This window comes from Etheostoma cragini, chromosome 9, assembly GCF_013103735.1.
Source record: "Etheostoma cragini isolate CJK2018 chromosome 9, CSU_Ecrag_1.0, whole genome shotgun sequence".
Classification (NCBI taxonomy): domain Eukaryota; kingdom Metazoa; phylum Chordata; class Actinopteri; order Perciformes; family Percidae; genus Etheostoma; species Etheostoma cragini.
In genome coordinates this window covers 17,467,236-17,483,018 of record NC_048415.1, presented here as the reverse complement: position 1 = coordinate 17,483,018, position 15,783 = coordinate 17,467,236, and the positions used below count along the sequence as shown (strand labels likewise).

The window sequence follows — 15,783 nt, the reverse complement described above, 5'->3', positions numbered from 1 at the left end:
GAGAAGAAGAGAAGGAGGTGAAAACAAGAATGTCAGAAGCGGACAAATAAAGCCTGTTCTGTGAGCCCCATGCACAAGAAAGCATGCCTTTTTTTTAAATTAAATATACACCAAATGTCTTAGAGGGCAGCCATCTTGTCTAAAAGCTTAAATGTAAGTGCCTACCTCATGGCTGTAAACCCTGTGCACAAAGACAAGAAAGGCTAGACAAGACAAGTGTTTGTTCTCCCTGTTAGGACAGAGTGCATTTCCCTAGAACTAAAAGAGCATTAGGACTTATAGTTCATGGAGATTACTGTGATATTTGTGACCGGAGTGCTAGTGGTTTGTTAGTTCTAAACCTTTCCTCTTCAAGCATGCCACGCTCTGTTTTCATTGTCATTTAGTCAATGCAGATGATCCAAAATATATTACAATTCATAATATAAAATAACAATAAACAACACAAAGTTGTCACATAGCTGGGAAGCGTTTTCAGTCCAAAACAACAAATGTCAAGCCCAGTCATCATGACCCGTAGTTAGGATAAAAGGATATCTTCCTTTTCAAAAGAACACTTTATGAGAAATGTTCTGGCCTTTGCTAACTGTTACGTCCATCTGTCTAAACCTGTGGTTCCCAACCTTTTTGGCTTGTGTACCCTTCCAACCAAGTAATGTCTACTTGTGACCCAATGACCTACTGACTTGAGGGAAGTGTACCACGATTGGAGAAACAATGCACCAATCAGAGCTTTGTGTGCAGGATTAATAATGGGGCCATTATCTTCCAACATACAGTAGCTAGTTACTATAGCTATATCCATTAAATGAAAATGGCGTTAGCGCGATAGAGTCTTCCTTAAGTACTGATTGCTGAAGACAAAACCAAACAAAATAGTCATTAAAACATATAGTCAGACTTCTCTATGGACCCTCAGGTTGGGAACTACTGATCTAAACCTCAAGCGTCAACAACTTACGTATGCCTCATGTAGCTTTAATTGATTAATGCTGGTATTTTAAATAATTTTCTAGACCACAAACAGTGATCAAAGCAACTTATTTTTCCACCAATGCATGGTCATGCGACTAGCTGTTGCGTCCAGATCTGTAGTTTTCTTCTCCTCTAATAGCACCTGGTTTCACAGTGGATCAACAAGTACACAGGCCATATTAGCCCTCAGCTTCACTTATTTATACTGGAAAGCAGAGACAGGAAGGCAGCAGCAGAGATGGAAATAGACACAGAAACAATTATTACTGAAACCATATGGTGATTGATACGTTAGCTATGTCTATTATTTTCAAATGAATATTTCTATATCAATAAAAAATGTAAAACGTTGAAAAGCTTTGTAATGTTAACAGGCATGAAGACAGACTGACTGCATTTCTAGTGCATCAGCTATGTGTAAGATAATGATTTAAAGCATACTTTTTATAGTGTGTTAATGGGCCTGGATCACACCAATCAAGCTGTACACAGAGAAGTGGAAAACTAGGCGAGACACATCAAAAACGGGAAGAAAAGTGTGTTTCAGCAGGAATGAGGTTGCCGAGGAGGACGACCGAAGCCCTGCTACACTGGGCTGTGGTCCGGAGTAGCGTGTGTGGCCGCCACCGTCACACACTCAGTGGCTGTGCCCTTGGCCCTGCGAAGGCCCGTGTACAGCCTCTCATCAAGGTCAGCAGCCAGTTTGTCTGTGAGCTCTGCTGTGATGGTCTGCGGGCCGTAGCCCGAGGAGTCGGGCAGCTGAGGCGGAAAGCGCTCGTCCGGGGGCTCGGGAGGGAGTCCAGACTGTTTGCTGTCCTCCTGAGGCTCATGCTGTGCCCCTGGCCTTTCATCTTTCTCTGAGATGAAGCGATGATGAGGTGTTGGAGGAGAGGAGGAGGAGGCATGGTCCCCAGTGTCACTGACAGTGAGACTCTGCTCCCTGTCCTTGCCCCCACTCTTAGTATTTGTGGGCTCCTTCGGACTATCAGGAGTGCTGCCGGTCCTGTCGCTGGTCTCCTCGTCTGGAGCACTGACAATGCGGGGAAGCGTACTGTGGTAGCTTGTGTCCAGTGGGTAGTTCACACTCTCACCCCTCCGTAGTGGGGTCCGCTGTCTGTCAAAAGAAGACTGGAAGTGTCTGACACCAGGGTCACTCCACTGCTTGTGGCGCTGCCACTGCTTGCGGAGGTGGATTCGGGACCGGTGCTTCCTTAGCGGTGACTCCTGCTGGTCAAACTGAGGGTCGTGGCGGAGGAACTCGTGGAAGAGGGCGTCCGTCTTCTCATCTATGCTGTAGTCTCGCCGGTGCAGCATCGGCGGTTGAGGTGATGGCTGCGCAGCCTCTCGCGGTGTGAGCATCTGACCATATGGGAACCAGCTCAGGGAACCAGGACCTGTTTCTACAGAAACTCCTCCACTGGCACCCAACAACAACTCTTCCTCAGGCTCCTCCTCAAAGAGATGAGACTCAAAGCTCTCGCCTATTGTGCCAGTCCGCCCTGCGTTGGTAAAGTGGTGCCTTTTCTCATGGGCGGTTCTGTCCTTAGGGCTGCTGGTAAAGCTCCCAAAAAGTCGCAGGTCTTCTGGACCACGAGAAGGAGCCTCTATCGACGCATAGCCGCTGTCCATCTGCAGCAATTTACGAGTCCCTGTTTCTCCGTCGCTGCTCCCTCGCTCTGACTCTGTGCTTTCCTGTTTCCTCTTTCTTCCCTCCTTCACCCCCAAACTCTCATCCATATACATCGAAATGTCCTTGTCATCCTCCTCGTCCTCTGCCTCGTCCCCTAAATCCTGGGACAGGTAACTGAGCAGCCTTCCTCTTTCTGTCTCTGTGCGCACGCCCAGCGAACACACACTTTCAACATCACTGCAGACAGAGTTCCTGTCATTGTTGCTGCTCTGATCAGAGGCGGCGTATTGTTCCAGTGTCGCACGTAGGGTCCAGATGTCATTGCAATGGGACTGTGGGTCCTGGGGTTCTAGGGGGTCCGATGGGTCTGCACCTTCCCTTCTGGCTAGGGACAGTGCTTCGTCTGGGGGATCAGGGGATAGGCCAATCACCCCTGGTCCTCCATGGCTGCAGCTGGGCTCCACCATCACCTCTACCTCTAACCTGTAGTGTGCACACAGGTGTGGAGAGATGAGATAAAATGAAAATAGTAATGAGAGAAGGAGGAGAAACACACAGACATGCAAAACAAGAGTCAGTGTCCTACCTTAATACCACATTCATCTGAGACATGGCTATGTTCACAGTGCACAGAATGATTGTCATGACTTGCAATGGCTGCTGTTGCATGTCCTTAAACTTAACGTGGCTGATTACGGATGGCATGCACGCGCTGAAAATTCCCAGAATTTCCAGAAAGAATACATATTGTATGAAGTGCCACTTGAGCAATATCAGTAGCAATAAACTTAGCAATAAAAAGGATGAGGATCATCAAATTTCGGAGCTCACAGCGGCCTACAGGAAATGGCTTTTATTTTCAACAACAAACATTTGCAAACATAGACAGGAAACACGGATTTTGTTTAATCTAATATTCAGTACAGGAAAATAAATGGTTATATAAGAAATTACTAAAAGAGATTGGTTATTTTTGTTATATAATCTAATAATGGACAAAATCTACATTGCTATGATTGCAAACCTAAAATAACAAAATAAAGAAGTAGTGGCCCTTGCACTTTTGCGGACATAATGACTTTATCAGACCATGTCAGCAATGGAATGGTTTACTATGCCAGTATAAACCATGGGTCCCGATTCTCCTCTCTTCTCCAAAAAAAGTGCACTCTGAGAATCCCCTACATCTGGCTCCAAATCGTGAAAGTGGTTCTTGTTTACAGGCATTAGATACAACTCAGACTGTGGTTGTGTAGTATTTAAAGTTACACAGCATGTTGTGTTTTAATCTAATAAGATGTGACAGCAAAACAACTTGTCTGGAGGCAAGTGGAAAATTTTCAAACATAATTTTCTACAATTTCTTATAGTTCAGTTTTGTTGACTCTGACATTTGTTTTTGGCAAGGGCGTTAAAAAAGCACACTTTGTATGTTGAGGCAAAGTGGTGGAAAATTGGGACTTCAAGACATATTCTACCATGTATCATTACTACACATTTTCTAGCTGCAGTAAAGAAATGAGTGCAAGGCAGCAAAGCAGTGAACGGGATGAATGGCAAGGAAATTAAAAATACCTGCCGAGGGAGGGGGGTGGTGTGGATGGAGGTGAGAGGAGGCGTGTGGTGGGGTGACTGGGACAGTAGGTGATGTCCTGGGTGTGGGCGATGTACTGGATGAGGTCTATGTGGTGCGCGTCGTTGTCGTCCTGGTCCATGCTCTCGCTGGCGGCTCGCTGGCGCTGGAACTGTCTCCTTTTTGGCGAGCCTGGCTCACAACAATCATGGGGGAAAGAGAATTGAGTGGTACAAGTTGTGTGACAGCAGGCAGAATTAAAGTGACACTTAATTTGGGAGAAAGCTTCCATCAACTGTTGAGGTTTTTTGAGGGGATTATGTGATCTTTTTTTGGTGATCAGTATGATTGAAAGGATTAAGCCTGGGGAAGCATGGGGAAAAGTGTGTATATAGGATGAAGGAAGAGAGGATGTACTCATGGGCTCAAATTGACTTGGATGACAAACTTTACGTCACTGAGCCATCTGTCTTGTCCGTGTGTGTGTGTGTGTGTGTGTGTGTGTGTGTGTGTGTGTGTGTATTTCCGAGTCTTAGCAGCCAAAAGACATCTCGCAGTTGGTTGCTGGAGCCCCCTGCTTAACCAGTGTCTGTTTACCCAAGAGAGTATCGCCAAAAATACTAAACACAAAAATAAATAGAGGAAATACATCTAAGAAAGAAACTGCCGACAGCACAACTTTACTTTCTCATGTGATTTTTTTTTTTTTACAAAAAGTCCTGAAGAGTTGTTGCACTTTCGTTGCTGAATTGGCACAGTTTTTTTTCTGAAATACTCTACACCCCCAAGGATCCATTACCTCTGGTGTCCAGACTTGAGGCTCTCTGGCTGCTGTTCAGCTTCCATTTCTTGATCTTGAAGTAGGGACTGGCCCCCTCCAGACTAGCATGGCGCCGCAGTTTAGTGAAGAACTGCAGCATGGGCCCCTGGCTTCCTGCACCGCCGCCAGCGTGAGGGGCACCATCGCTCCTCACCGCGGCCCCTTCTCCGACACTGAAACTGTTGCATCTGCCCCGGGGCCCCGCTCCCATTGCCTCGATCTAAGAAAGGGAGAGAAAGAAACGTGGTCAGTAAGAAACCCTGGCATGACTAGTGCCGTGTACGTAATCCCTTCTGACAGGGATGTTCCACAAAGGCTTCCTTGTTTGCCCATCAACCATCACTCTTGTTAGTCCTCCCCTCAGGCTCCCTGACCCTCTAATGTCCTCATGGATGACTCACTGGTTGACTGGCAACTTTGCCATTTGGTGTACTCTCCAAATGATTAACTCAACATACTTCATTTCGACATATATATTGCATTTTTCCACATGACCCAACATGAGCTCTTGCAGGTCATTTGTATGCACACCCATACTTGTGAGGGCCCATACTGGTGCAGGTGCATGTCAGGCATGTCCAAATCCACTTTTGCTAGTTTGACGGAGATAAAAAGGGTCAGACCACCCAGTTTAAAAGGGTTGTAATTAGTGTCTTCATTAATTTTTAGGTGTGTTTTGGGCGTAACATGCAATAAATCAATCACGTTTGTACCTTGGCGCATTGCTATCATGATGGCGAATTTGTACTGTAATATTTTTACATGTAATCTATTGAATATTTGTGTACTGGTGCATTTCCTTGTGTGTGTAACAAGCCTAGGCACATTTTACAAAGGCACAGTTAAAATAACAGTGAAATGATGCGCTATTGACTTTAGACAAGGTTTTTAGAATTCATCTGATCACCCCTCCCTGTAAGACCGGCACACCCATGGAAGCAAAGATGGACTCGGTAGCCTTTGCTTTTTAAACAAAGTGAGCGCTGGACGGGAAATTGACAACTGCGTGGGTCTTAAACTAGCAAAGACACTTACGTTGGGCTTTGGGCTGTGCCGGGTGCAAGATAGGCCCCATAGGCTTAATTTAGACAATGTACAGGCAATTTAGCAAAATCCCTGCAGATGTGGTCTTGAAATAAAATCCAGAGTCCTCTTTATTCCAGACCGAGTACAAATGTGATTGATACCAAGACGAGAAATTTGTCTTAAATCTTAGGTCTTTAGGACCAAGATCAATCTCAAGTACTACAATACTGACAGTAAGTTAATACTTCATATTCATATTAATGTTCAACGTGTGTGCACACACACACACACACCAAGGCAAATTCCTTGTAAGAAATTACTTGGCAATAAAACTGATTCTGATGCAATACATATGACAGTAGTTGGAGGTCACTTACAGAGCTGGAGCTTGGCTCTTTAACGCTGAGAGCAATAGCGTTCTTGCTGAAACTGGTGTCCACCACAGAGTTAAAAGCATCTCCGGGGAGGACACAGCTGGGATTGACGCTCAGGCTGGTCAACGCCGTTTGTGGTAGTGGGCACAGCATCGGCTAAAGGGGAGCACACACAAAACATGACACTTTTTAATCTATTGTTGAACATGCATGTTTTCTGCAAAGCTACATTTATTAATCCAGTTTTTGGAAGTAAGTTAGCACCACTTCTAAAGTTTGTTTTGAGGTTTAGTTAGCATTTATGATGGAATTACATCCCCAGATGTCAGTAATTGAACATCTGGAAAATCAAACTGAGCAAGCAGAGAGATCCCCGATCTTGCCCTCACCCCAGAGATTACTGTTTGAAAGACTAACGATGCATCAGGACTAATAGCAGGTTGGAAGCTGTCACCTGGAAGATTGAAAGTGCTGACTTAGCCACAGGGCGCGTTGTCATGGTGATGCTGTTCTCGGCCGAGTCGCACTCATGGATAGTGACTATATTGAGGCCCGGGGGAGGGATGTGGAGGTGTGTGAGCCGGGCGTTCTTCAGGTGGTGGAAGTCGCCCTCTGTCAGAGTGTACCTGCAGCGAACAACAAAGAGTTAATTAAATAAAAAGATATGAAATCCTAAAAGATGGGACATGAATCGCCTAGACTCTCAATTAGTAATATATCATGGAGCTTATCCTTGCACAAGAAGCAAATTGCCAATGGGAAATATCTGACTTCAGAGCAATCAGAGCTGCACTTGATTCTGCTTTTAGCCCCACAGAAAAAAAATCCTTTTGAAGAATTTGCACATTAGGCTCAGGGCTTTCAGAGAAAAGTAGGGCAGTGAAATAATGGCTAAGGGTGAGAGCTCTTTGTGCCCACAGCATACATAACACATTCTGAACTAATTCTTAACCCTAAACTAACATAGAAGAGAAATGGACAAAGTTTAATGGGAAAATCCTTTGATCTCAGAAAGCAGTAAAGCTGGAGTGCATGGACATTAAAGCGAGTTAAACACTGACTAAAAAGCACTTTGCAAATGTGGGCTTGTGTGTATGTTTGCTTTCTAACCTGCGGCCCTTCTCCTGGGCCTTCTTGCCATGATCGAAGAGGGCAGCCTCATTGAAGGAGACGCGGCGGCCTGTGGTGCCCGTAGAGAGGAAGCGCTCAGACTCCTGGTCGTGAGAGCTGGCCACTGAAATGCACTCTGAGTCATCCACCCTGATGGTGATTTCTACCAGAGATACAACAGGAACGAGACAGAGGAGGCAGACAGATAGATGGGCGAAGGTTATTGTCATTCAGTGAAATATATCAAGGACGTTCAATCGCAAAAACTACTTTTTTATAAACAAATAACTAAACAATTGTACTTTGCATTTAGTGTTAATTAGCAAACGACTAAAATGTGAACCAGGTCGACTTTATATCTGCTAAACATAACCATTATAGCGATGTTAATGTGAGCATGTTAGCCTGCTGACGTTGACATTTAGCTCAAAGCAGCTCTGTGTCTATGTACAGCCTCACGGAGCTGCTAGCATGGCTGTAGACTCTTTTCTTCTTACATTTATGCAGGTGCACTTAGGATCAAGTAATAGGTGATGTTTTATCTAATATATGCAGAATTGCGGTAGCTCAAATAAAAGTCTCTTGTAAGTGGAGGTGCCCCAGTTGACCAGCCGTGAACCACAACAACCCCACTTCCACTTCCCAACCCCAAGTCTGTCCCAAGTCAGCCCATGTCTGCTGCACTGTATATTTACACGGACTTTAACTGAAGTGAAGCATCTGATGTTCAGACACCTCTGTGGAGGATAAGAATGGCAATATGGCAAGCTGACTGAAAAACTAAACAAAAAGCCTGACAATAGCAAACTGATGCTGCCTCTCAATAAATCATTTCCATCTTAGACGGAGTGCATTCACTGGTCCAAAAAAATGTCAAAATGTGTTCCAGGAATGGGCACGGCTACGTAAAAACTTATTTTACTGGGATCACAATAGTTTAATGGAATAGACATTACACATTCGTGCTGATGGTGATAAAATATCCCTGCTTCCGTCAATCCGATCCCTCTGTCTCCATTACTCCTCCCTCTCTCTCTGTTCCCCTATCCCTCCCTCCCCACACCTCTTCCTCTTTGTCCATTCTTCTCTTACCATGGGTGGGCTGAGAGTCCTCCACGTAGGTGGTGTTGGTTTTCTCAGGGTCATCGCTGGCCCTGGGGCGCACAGAAACATTCAGATCAATGCTGTGACTTGATTCCCCCCGATGTCTGTCTTTCATGTGTCAAACCCCACTGATGGAAGCAGCCACTGGGGCTTTGTGTTCAGCGGCGTTACAGTTTGATCTTTCTGTTCAGTGTTTAAAAATGCAAGTGTATAAGGACACTGCCATAGGAACGAATGTCCACCATGCTGTTTGTGTAAATGGCTGCCTGCCTAGCTAATCGATGAGGGCCTAAATAATTGTCAGTCACTTGATAATCCTCAGGGCCAGGGGACCTCGGGAACTGATAAAGTATGGTGCTTTATTGGATTGCATGTGTCCACTCATCTTTAAGGAGCACAGAGGAAAGACACATTGTTTAGGGGATGAAGCATGCATCATTATTTGAGTATATTCTGTCTTTAAAAATGTCCTTTTTAAGTTCTTTAACTGCGTCTGATCTCCAAACATGCTTCTTTAATCTCTGTGTTTACATTATGAGGCAGAAAAAAGAAACACAAAGGTCTTCTCAGACACTTCACTCCATCTGATTTGTGTGTGTGTGTGTGTGTGTGTGTGTGTGTGTGTGTGTGTGTGTGTGTGTGTGTGTGTGTGTGTGTGTGTGTGTGTGTGTGTGTGTGTAAATTGACTTCAGGGATTTCTCTGTTCACACAGATCTGTGCTTCTTCTCGTCTTTCATTTCCTCTGTGGCTAACGCTTCCTCATACTGTGTGTGTCTTCTCCGTGTGCGTGCGGGGCTGGGTTGAGATGTGAGATTAATCACTGCCGATGGCTGCTATGAAATCTCATTACGCTCATCATTTGTACCAGTCTGCCCGATTCTCCCTTGCTCTACCTCTGCAAGCTTTACCTCTTTGCTGCTCAGCTTCTGTGCTCTCTGTCCATCTGCATCTAGCTTGTGCGCTCTCATATATTCAAGTGCACTTGATGATGTGTGCTGCTGTAGAAAACCACACATGAATGGCAAAGAAGACGAGCATGAATATTGAATGCGTTTCCAGCTAGGTGTTTTCATAACAGCACCACAGGGGTGTGTGAGTAAATGCACCGGGCTGTCCGGCTTCAACATGCTTACATCGTATTCTATAAGTAAACAAAATTATTTTATGTCCACCTACTGCATTACAGCTTTAGATGCTTTAACTTTTGTGTTAATGGTATCACAGTAAAGATGGGTTCGGGATTCACTGGGTGGAGCAAACTGGACAATTGCAGTAGTAAGCTTCATTTGCAACCTAATGAGCCTCATCTGTTACGCATGTGTACACAGTCAACGTAAGGACCAGCCTGTCTCTAAATAGTAGTTGCATGTGAGCTCACGGAGGAGTAGTTTCTGTCAATGGACTTTGTGTACTCGTGTGTGCTACATGCAACCTGTGCAGACTCTAAACTACCTCTGGGAAGCAAAGAATCTTTAGTTTTTGTTGATCCTGCGCAGGAGTGGTGTTGATTTGAGGGACTTTTTTAGGGGTGTAAAGTTAGGTGCTAGCGTGTTGGATTGCATCATGAGATGTCTCGAGAAATTAAATAACAGGGGCACCAGCAAAGAAAAATATGTATTATAATGAAAAGCAATACAGCAACGTTGGCTACTTTTCGTGATCTTATCATTACAGGGCTTTTGTTATTAAATTGTATTACTGTTGTTGGCCTGCAGTGTTCTGGAGTTTGAATTTATGCTAAACTTTTCATAAGTTGCTCTGGATGAGAGTGAAATGCTTATAATAAAGCGTCATTTTTGCTTCGCACCTGGCACAGCACTGCCCTCCTCGACAGCAGCGGCGGCAGGCGATGAGGAAGACTGAGATGAAGGTCACCGTCCCTACCAGGAAGATGGAGAAGATCACCAGGAGGAGCACATAGCCATCTTGCTGCTCCGCGGCCTCAAATGGAATCTCCTGAAGATACAGAGTTTGAGTTCAACTTGAAGTTCAAAGAACTTTATTTATCCCCAAAAGAGCAATTCAGTTTTTAAAAGTCGACAGACCTACAACCTTCACACATACAGCAGCGGACAGGAGAATGTCAAAGACAAGGCACAATAAATATTTTAAAAGAAATAAATAAGGTTCCAAGACAAATGGAACATTAGTAGTATAAACCTCATGATCGTAGAGGAAGGTAATGATGAATAAGACTATGACTTGTAAATGTCTGCAGTGAAAAAGGTCTACACTGGAACTTTATTGTACTCTACCGACAGATGTATTAACTGGTAATTTGACCTCAATACCACTTATATTCATGAGTAGGCAGTGTGGGAAGACCAGGAAGAGAGGTAGGTGTCTTCCTGTGCTGAATTTGTGTTTTGTTGTTGTTTTTCACAATTTGAACACGTGCTAGATTAAAGGGGAGAGCACAAGTAAAGCAAAGCAAGACTTGATAACTCGGGACTGCAGAGTAGCTGTAGTTGGTTGGGAACATGTGACCACTGTGGTGCATCGGTAACAATGCAGGAATGCTTGGATGCGGTCTTCAGTAGATTTATTAACAACAGCAGGCAGATGATTGTCTGTGTTGACCCCGGCTGCCCCGAACATGAATGACAAGTCTTTCATCACAAGTATCAACCCGCTGAAACTGTTCACTGACGACTGATGCGGCAGCTCTCTAAGCTGAGGGAGGGAGGTAGAAACATTTCTATCCTCCACTCGAGGCTCCCATTTGGAACTCTGATACAGTGTAGCTGCATTTCAAGTCAGATCCAGGTCACATTTTTGTAATAAGACAGAGAGACATGTCCTCGGGATGCCACTCACGTAATCAGAGAAATTCCGTCCTCACGCATCAACTGCAGCCTAGATTGGACAACCTTACAGTGCAGCTGTTTTACCTTCCCAGTAACACCATGCAGCCTAAAAGATTGATTTAGCACCACCGGCTGGCTGGCCTGCATGAAGTGAATCTATAAATGCAACAGAGAAATTAATCAATAACTACCAGGGCTATTAACCTGTCTGCAGTGTACCTTAGCTATGGTAAATCTCTCACAGGAAGGACTGCAGCTGAGGGAATTAAACACACAATGAGCACCGGTAGAGGCTATAGTATAGCCACAAATGTTGTTTTGTAAGGATGGACATGTTTCAACAGATGAGGACGTCTTGAAATCCCCCCCTCTTTATTCATTGGAAAAACTTCCGATTCCAAATTCAATCCACCACTCAAGCTCACACAAAAAGCTGATGGCAAGCTATTACTGACAATAAGTACATAAGTATAATCTCCTTCCTCACCAATTACATCTTTCCTGTCAATATTATTCTGTACGTAGCATTTTCTAGATTTATTTCTGATTTTCTTAAGCTGAATTTGGCTTATTTATCCAATTTAAAAAAAGGTCTTTCTCTTGTTCCTAGGCTACAGAAGAGGGAATGAATTGCTTTAAATAAAATGATAGACAGGAACTTGAGTGGAAGAGTAGAGAACAACAGCAGGCCTTGTTCTTTCATGGAGTATCAGAGTGACGTGACAAATAATGTTATGTAAGGAAAAACAAGCTGTCGATATCAGAACAACGCCCTTATAGTGGCGATAGATCTTAAGAGTGTTATGTTACGTATGTAGGGAGAACGCACAGCGAGTGTTAATGAGCGCTACACTCAGATGTCACATTTCTATTTCTCTGCAAGGGGAAATTAAAGATGAGATTAGATCGGAAATTTAATTATGTCAGGTCCAGGTCAGGATGTTCTTTATTAGCCAGTCAATCGGCCAGATGAGACTATATGGGAAAGTATGGTTCTGGTGGAGAGCTGGACGTAACACACACACAGACACACCCACACACACACACACACACACACACACACAGGAAGTTTGAGAATAAGCTGGTGGCGAAAGGCAGACTTACTGTAGAGTTTTCTGGTAGGATGTTCCAGACGGTAGACTCATTGCTCATGGTCCAGGCCAACTAGAGAGTCCCCCTGAGAGATAGCACACACACACACACACACACAAAGGAAGTGACTGTTACCAGAACAGTTCATCAAAACACAAAGTCAGCCACTAGAGATACTGCATTATATCTGTGTGGATAAATCCACAAACACGCTGCACGTGTAAACATAAAACAAAACTTCTCTGAATTCATAGAATAAAGAATAGCTTTGCTGTCTACGATTGATGTTGGAAGTCCAATGACACACTGTAGGATGTGATAGAAGATGCCCTTTGCTGCAGAAAGATCTTGTTTCATCTAAACAGCCATTAAAGACTGCAAGTCGCAGCAGAGACCAAATGGATGTGTGTACGGCGTGTGCTTGTGTTGAATCCCACAGAAGATGCAAATGCTAGCATCTTGGCTCTAAATCATCACCCATTATTCTATATCATCCACTAGAATACTGACACACACACACACACACACACACACACACACACACACACACACACAACTGCTGCTATGCGTTTGCTCTTACAAATCAGCCATTAATACAGCTACTGCTGCACCAAACGCCCACACACATACCCTGGATAGATACTCACCCAGCAGGGTAGGAGCAACATGCCAGCAGCACTCAGCGCTCTTTGCTCGCCTGCCAGTCACTGCAGCACTGAACTTCAGCACCACAACCTGTAAGCTACTGCCCGAGCTGTTTGCTGCCAGCCTGTCTAACTTCCCTGCACACTACTGTCCAAGCATGAAAAGCTCTTACGGGAAACACATCAGGCTGTGACCAGAATGCTTTCCTTTTGCAGTACTGTACCACATCCTGCTTTGTATCAGCCCAGCGTCTTACCCTGATGGAGGGCAGTGCGCAGCAGCAGCTCTGGATGTGTGTGTCAGGCTGTGGCTCAGGAGTCTCCTCCTCAGCTCCCTTGCTGCATCCTCTCAGCCACCTCAGCCCGACCAGCTGACTGAGCCTGAGCAGCAACGTTCCCCCTCAGGGCTGGTCCACTGGCCTCGGAGCAACAGGACGGCAGTGCTGCATGGCTGATAACAAACATACGGCACAATGACTGGTTAATTATACAGTTTGCGTGGATTAGTTTGACATTACTTTTATATTTATATCTGTGGTTTTGTTCTGTCTGTCTTACATAGGCTAAGTGCCTGCATTTAACAAATGCTCCAACTTTGAAGAGCAACTAACTTAATAACTTCAAAGATCATCGACAGGCCTCCATATACAGCCAACAGTTCAGTAATATGAAATACTGTTTCATTACAAGGACCGACAGCAAAGAACAGAACATGCTCTTTAAAGATATCTCACAATATTAAGAAAACAATGTAATATTACAGTTAGATTACAATGACAGCTACACCTTTCCTCTGCTGTCAGGCTTTAAGAAAATGTATAATGAGAAATAATCATATTTGCACCAAAAAGTAAGCTATAAAAGCAATATTTCCTAGTAGGCCTACTTTGTTGAGATGTTCTTACTTCCATGGAGTTGCAAACATTGAAGATTGCTCTATTGATTGGTTACTGAGCAGATGGTAAGACACGGGTGTCCCCACATTGGCTTATCCCGCCATGCTCAGCCAAATTTCCGTCTATATTTCCATCTACATTGCTGGTTATCGTTTTCGCTTCGAGCAGCCTTATATTTCGTCCCATTAATACTAGCCTACAGTACATCCATAACACAGCATTGATTTGAAATGGTGGGTTTCGGACCTTGCAATAACCTGTTTAAAACGAGAAATTGTTGCACAGATCAAAGCACCCAGTTTGTTAATGCTCAGTAACATTACAGCAATGCCCCCCGGAACAAAATAATGAGCTTCGTCTTTGGCAGCTGTTTCCTAAGGCTTGGCTGATAAGTTATCAGTGATAAAAATCGTTTGCAAGGAGACAAAATCACATCCCATAACTTGATGAAATGAAGCCGATAGTCAACTTAAAAAAAAAAAAGGAAATGGATGAAAAGCAGCTAACGTACACTCCGAGCAGCGCAGCAAGGTTAATAAATATGCCATCTTGATATTTCACAGGCGCATGATTTTCATCAGTCCGGTGACACCGACAGAGACGACTGGAGCTCGCGACTGGAACCGGCTGCACGAGCACACGAGCACACGAGCAGCCGGCATGCAGCAAAGGTAGCACTCACCTACTCAACTGGCCGCGTCCGAAGCCAATAACATGAAACTCTTCTGTGAACACTTTAATGTGGATTTTAAAGCTAAAAGTATTTATGAATGAAACCCCACTGGTTAAGACACGCCCACCACCCAGTCAGAGGCGCACCACGTGACGCAAAGGAGTGAGGTAAAGCTGAGTGATAGAAGAGTTTTTCCAAATTAGCCTGGTAATGCTCAGTCAGTCTTCACAGACAGTGTCAGGGATGCCTGAGGGTTTCAGTGAATGGAAACTATATTTACATATGGCCTACATTTTTGTATACGGTCATTTGTGCTCTTTAATTTGTTCATTGATTTATTTTACAGTAGCCTAGATGGAGTCAGTGGCTTGCAGGTGTGGCAAAATGTTGACGCAGTTCCGACTAGTCTGTGTGTGTGTGTGTGTGTGTGGGGGGGGGGGGGGGGGGGGGGGGGGGGGGGGTCTTTACCGCCATACAAGTGGCATACAAAAGAGCACCAAAAACTTGGTCCCGGACCAGACTGATGGGTCCCTACCATAGTAGGCCTTTGACGCCATCTACTGGGGACTCGTGCTCAGTACCTTTATAGACCAACAACAGTAGATGTAGGGGGGCTTACATCGGGGACTGACAGAGATAACGTTTTCCAAATAAGCGTCTCTCCCCCAATGTTGCCCCCCAACGTTTTCTTATGTAACGCAAAAATGAAAGCAGAAAGGTATTTTCGACTCAGTAGCAGAAACTACGTTTGTTAATGACAGTTAAAGCAACGTTACTTACACTTATAAATTAACCCTTGTGTTGTCTTCCCGTGAAAATCAACACTTTTGTTGACACTTTTTATCTATGTTTTTCACTTTTTCTTACGTTTGTATCCCTTGTTTAACACTTTTGACGCTTTTTTCAACGTTTGTCACTTTATTTGACGTTTTCAATACTACGTAACGCTACTCATTCATTCTAGTTTTAGAGTTTTTGGGGAATTTATGGTCAATAAACCTAATTTGTAAGAAATGTTTAAGTTAGAAAAGCAGAAATTAGGAATTATTTAGACTACAA

The 15,783-nt window shown here is 44.3% G+C and overlaps 1 protein-coding gene across 4 annotated transcripts; it reads right to left on the bottom strand.

Moving 5' to 3' along the window:
- Positions 1 to 1,088: 1,088 nt before the first annotated feature.
- On the bottom strand, positions 1,089 to 14,932 carry cbarpb (CACN subunit beta associated regulatory protein b). 4 transcript variants are annotated; one of them, XM_034881783.1, is made up of 11 exons: positions 14,734 to 14,932; positions 13,413 to 13,606; positions 12,524 to 12,596; positions 10,420 to 10,568; positions 8,601 to 8,662; positions 7,509 to 7,671; positions 6,853 to 7,024; positions 6,402 to 6,554; positions 4,978 to 5,218; positions 4,181 to 4,370; positions 1,089 to 3,088 (listed from the first exon to the last, which is right to left on the bottom strand). In XM_034881783.1, the coding sequence occupies exons 3-11, from the start codon at positions 12,569 to 12,571 to the stop codon at positions 1,561 to 1,563; spliced, it is 2,706 nt and encodes a 901-aa protein (XP_034737674.1). In that variant the 5' UTR covers positions 12,572 to 12,596; positions 13,413 to 13,606; positions 14,734 to 14,932; the 3' UTR covers positions 1,089 to 1,560. The 4 variants fall into 4 exon arrangements, with proteins under 4 accessions (XP_034737674.1, XP_034737675.1, XP_034737676.1 ...); XM_034881784.1 differs by having other exon boundaries at positions 14,738 to 14,932; XM_034881785.1 differs by lacking the exon at positions 13,413 to 13,606 and having other exon boundaries at positions 14,734 to 14,753.
- Positions 14,933 to 15,783: the final 851 nt, after the last annotated feature.

What these genes read in the sequence shown, in the direction of transcription:
- cbarpb (XM_034881783.1), bottom strand. Translation starts at nt 12,571, where the DNA reads ATGAGCAATGAGTCTACCGTCTGGAACATCCTACCAGAAAACTCTACA. An exon ending in GGAGGGCAGTGCTGTGCCAG is followed by an intron (nt 8,663 to 10,419) that starts GTGCGAAGCAAA and finishes TGTGCGCCCCAG; the next exon opens with GGCCAGCGATGACCCTGAGA. An exon ending in GCCCAGGAGAAGGGCCGCAG is followed by an intron (nt 7,025 to 7,508) that starts GTTAGAAAGCAA and finishes TGTTCGCTGCAG; the next exon opens with GTACACTCTGACAGAGGGCG.